The sequence below is a fragment of the Barbatula barbatula genome (genome assembly GCF_947034865.1).
Source record: "Barbatula barbatula genome assembly, chromosome: 21".
Lineage (NCBI taxonomy): Eukaryota > Metazoa > Chordata > Actinopteri > Cypriniformes > Nemacheilidae > Barbatula > Barbatula barbatula.
In genome coordinates this window covers 4028703-4032217 of record NC_136784.1, presented here as the reverse complement: position 1 = coordinate 4032217, position 3515 = coordinate 4028703, and the positions used below count along the sequence as shown (strand labels likewise).

General features: G+C 38.5%; 1 protein-coding gene across 1 annotated transcript; it reads right to left on the bottom strand.

Moving 5' to 3' along the window:
- lrrc71 (leucine rich repeat containing 71) lies at nucleotides 1-3082 on the bottom strand (the record flags this gene model as incomplete). The annotated part of the gene is made up of 14 exons (XM_079485036.1): nucleotides 1-141; nucleotides 231-319; nucleotides 425-536; nucleotides 632-705; nucleotides 811-886; nucleotides 990-1172; nucleotides 1263-1346; nucleotides 1423-1582; nucleotides 1674-1742; nucleotides 2154-2228; nucleotides 2329-2404; nucleotides 2511-2630; nucleotides 2751-2888; nucleotides 2998-3082. The coding sequence occupies 14 exons, from the start codon at nucleotides 3080-3082 to the stop codon at nucleotides 1-3; spliced, it is 1482 nt and encodes a 493-aa protein (XP_079341162.1).
- Nucleotides 3083-3515: the final 433 nt, after the last annotated feature.

The window sequence follows — 3515 nt, the reverse complement described above, 5'->3', positions numbered from 1 at the left end:
TTATGCGGCACCAGTGGTCTGTGCTTGAACCTGCTCTACATCCTCCACCTGATCAGAGCTATTTTTGTTAGAAGAGCCCTTAGGAGACAATAATTCCTGTATCTTCAAGAAGGCGTCACACTCTGGGGAGAAGCGATTCCTCTGAAAGATATGAATATCCATCAAATAAGATCGGTTCAGATAACACCAGAGAAAAGGGAAAGGCAGAGAAATACAGTGGTGATGCTCACTCTGAGAGAAAGACGTTGGAGGCCTCCGTCCCCCTGGCTTGTCAAAGAAGAGAGGAACAGCTTTAAGGATTGCTCGGTTAATGCATTTCCTGCAGAAAAGCAAATACAGAGACCGTTGAACAATTAAGATTCTCAAGCTTTAACAATTAACAATAATTTGAAAGAATGAGATTAAGTCGGTTATATCGGTTCACCTGAGAGATTAAGCGAAACAAGGCAGCTGTTTCCTGGATAAATGACTTTGCCTCCGGTGTGATGAATTTCAGAATTTAGCAGAGGGATCACCATCTCGGTCACCTCCTCTGTCTCATACACAAACTCCTAGCGAAATAACTTATTATTATGATATAACTATTAGCTAAACTATTTTCTTTTCCTGTCTTGCTTTGTCTGATTTTTACCTCTGATTCAGACACTATCAGATTCTTGTCTTTGCTGCTCGACTTTCCAGTCTGACCACGAGCCACTTTGCTATCTAAATCAAAAGCCACAATTTTACCTTTTTTATTTTAACAACCAATCATAAAGTCAATCTTACAATCGCATACAAAACAGACGTGAACAGGTTCAGATGGATTACCTTTCTTGGCCAGTTTTGGCTCTTCTTTCTTTGCTGCTTGACCTGGTGTGGGTTTCTCCTCTTTCTTAACGTTGTCCTACATGCAATCATGCAATGCAAAATGTATATCTATTTTATGAAAAAGATTCACATTTTTATGTCACGATTCATGACACATCCTAAGGGACATGCTGCTTTACCTTCTTTTTGACACTCTTGTTGTTGATGGTTCGATCCAGTGATGAGCTGCTGTGGACGGAAAGAGACGTGCTGTCCGTCAGACTAACCTGAGACGGCTGGACGAGGGTTGACTGCTCCCCCTTCATTAACAGTTTCCTCCTCTCCACGATCTCCACATGTGTCAGAGCAAATGGACAGAGCACCTGTAGAAACAAACAGATGCGTATAATAAATTATATTAATAAATAATATACTATAAATGAAAAGACGCAGGTAGAAGTGTACAGGTGTACCTCAGCTAAATGAGCTGCTCCCTTATCCCCTATATGATTGTAGGATAATGACAAACACCTTAAGGAACGATTAAAACGCAGACCCTTTAAAAAACAAAAATCAAAGAAAATCAACGAAAAAACATCAAAAATGAAACTCCACATTCTCTGTCTTACAAACCTGAGCAATATACATGGCACCTGAATCCCCAATACTATTAAAGGCCAAGTTGAGTGACAGGAGGTTCTTGTTGGCAGAATGTACAGTTGAAAGAGCAGAACCGATCAGACGAGCTCCCTCCTCTCCTATACAATTGTTCCGCAGTGATAAATGAGTCAACCTAGGGTCACAAAGAAAAGCTTTTCCGGTTAAGTATAAAAATGAAATAATAATGCAACACAAACTTTAAATGTGTGTTTTAAATGACTTACATGCTGCCCTCCCCAATCATTAAGTGGTAAGTCTGCTCAGGAAGTGAATTACCGTCCAGAATTACTTTTCTAGAAGACATAAGAGGATAGATGATGTCCTTACATCACAATATTGATAATCACATTACTAATTAATTAAAGCACAGAACATAACCCGCCAATTTAAATAATCATCATTTGTAAGATGACTTATGAAATGTATTTATAAATTATAAAACGAAATTTAAAAAGCAAATATAAGTTCACAACACAACGCAATCAAGCCAACACAACGGAATAAAGCCACAACACAACGGAATAAAGCCACAACACAACGGAATAAAGCCACAACAATCCTTTCTTTGTGTTTAACAGAACAAAGACATTTATATAGTTTTGAAACAACCCGAGGGTGAGTAAATGATAACAGACTTTTCATTTTTGAGTGAACAGTCCCTTTTAAGACTAAAGGGTTTGATATTGTAGTTGAACTGCAATCACCTGAGATTTGAGCACATAGAGATGGTGTTACACAGTAAACTGAACGTGTAATCCGTCAAGCTGGTTCGCCACATACTGCAAAACATCAGTGTAAGTGAGACATACAGTATATCGGTGATATAATACAACATACAAACTTGTTTCTTGCGACTCATACAAGCACACAAGGGCTCACTGTAGGCACTGTAAGCTGTTAACCGACGGCAATGTTTTATTCAGCACCTGAAGCATCCGCTCGTCCACCATCCATCCTATCAAACAACGATAAACAAAAGGGTCAATGTTTGTGTGTCAAACCTACACTGTTAAAACTATATAGTTCATATCTTCGCAAATCTAGTTCAATTAAAGCCTCACCAGATATCTTGACCTCTTTTGTGCTATGGTGGTCCTCATCCTCCACCTCGACCTGGAGACAGGGCTTAGGGGACCACCTTGACTTTTGACTTTCTGAGATAGTCTGTGTTTGGCTTTCTTCTTTAGGAGCAAGTGATTATAAAATATATAAATAAACAAACAAATGAACAGATTCGAACGGTCACATGGAGAAATGATTTCTCTTTACAATGAATAAATGACCAAAATGTCTGAATGTACCCATAACTCCTCCGTCTGACGGTGGCTCTTTCTCTAGGAGTGTCTGCCTTATCTTCACAGCGGGGATCTCTCTCATACCCATGAGTTTACACAACTCCTGAAGATCCAGCTCAAGATTTCCTGAACACTGGTATTCATCTAACACAAGACAAACTGAATATCTAAGCAGATTTTTTTAAGATACGTGTTCTGTTTTTTTAGCCACTAAAGAACATCATAAATATGTGGAATCTGTCTGTTATCTCACCTGCAGTCTTTGGCGGGTCTTCCTCAATCCCAGAATCCACCTTGTCGACTTTCTCCTTGGCAGATTTATCTACTCGCTTTTTCATTTTTTTATATCGAAAAAGAGGACTAAAGTATAAAATGTTCTCATTCACGATGGCCTGTGCGGTGTATTGTGTTGTTATGGCAACATGACGCGCTGTATAGCGTCACACGTTAACCAAGGAAGCCCTTGGGCGCCACACAGAGGTCAAGTGTCATTTACTTTAAATATTAGCAGGTTTATTGATAGTAAGACGCATGCCTAAATCCATTCATTCATAAAAATCGACAGGACCTTTAAAAATAAAATAAAAATCACTGTAAACAAACTTCCCATCACAGTGTATTAGTTATCATTACTATAAGTCACTATAAATATTAACATGACAGATTTCACGCGTCTTATTGAGTCGTTAGCCTACAATTTGTTTTTATTTATACTGCCGTGTGTTCTATATGTTGTTTCGTAAATCAAATAATGGTACACAATGTCAATAT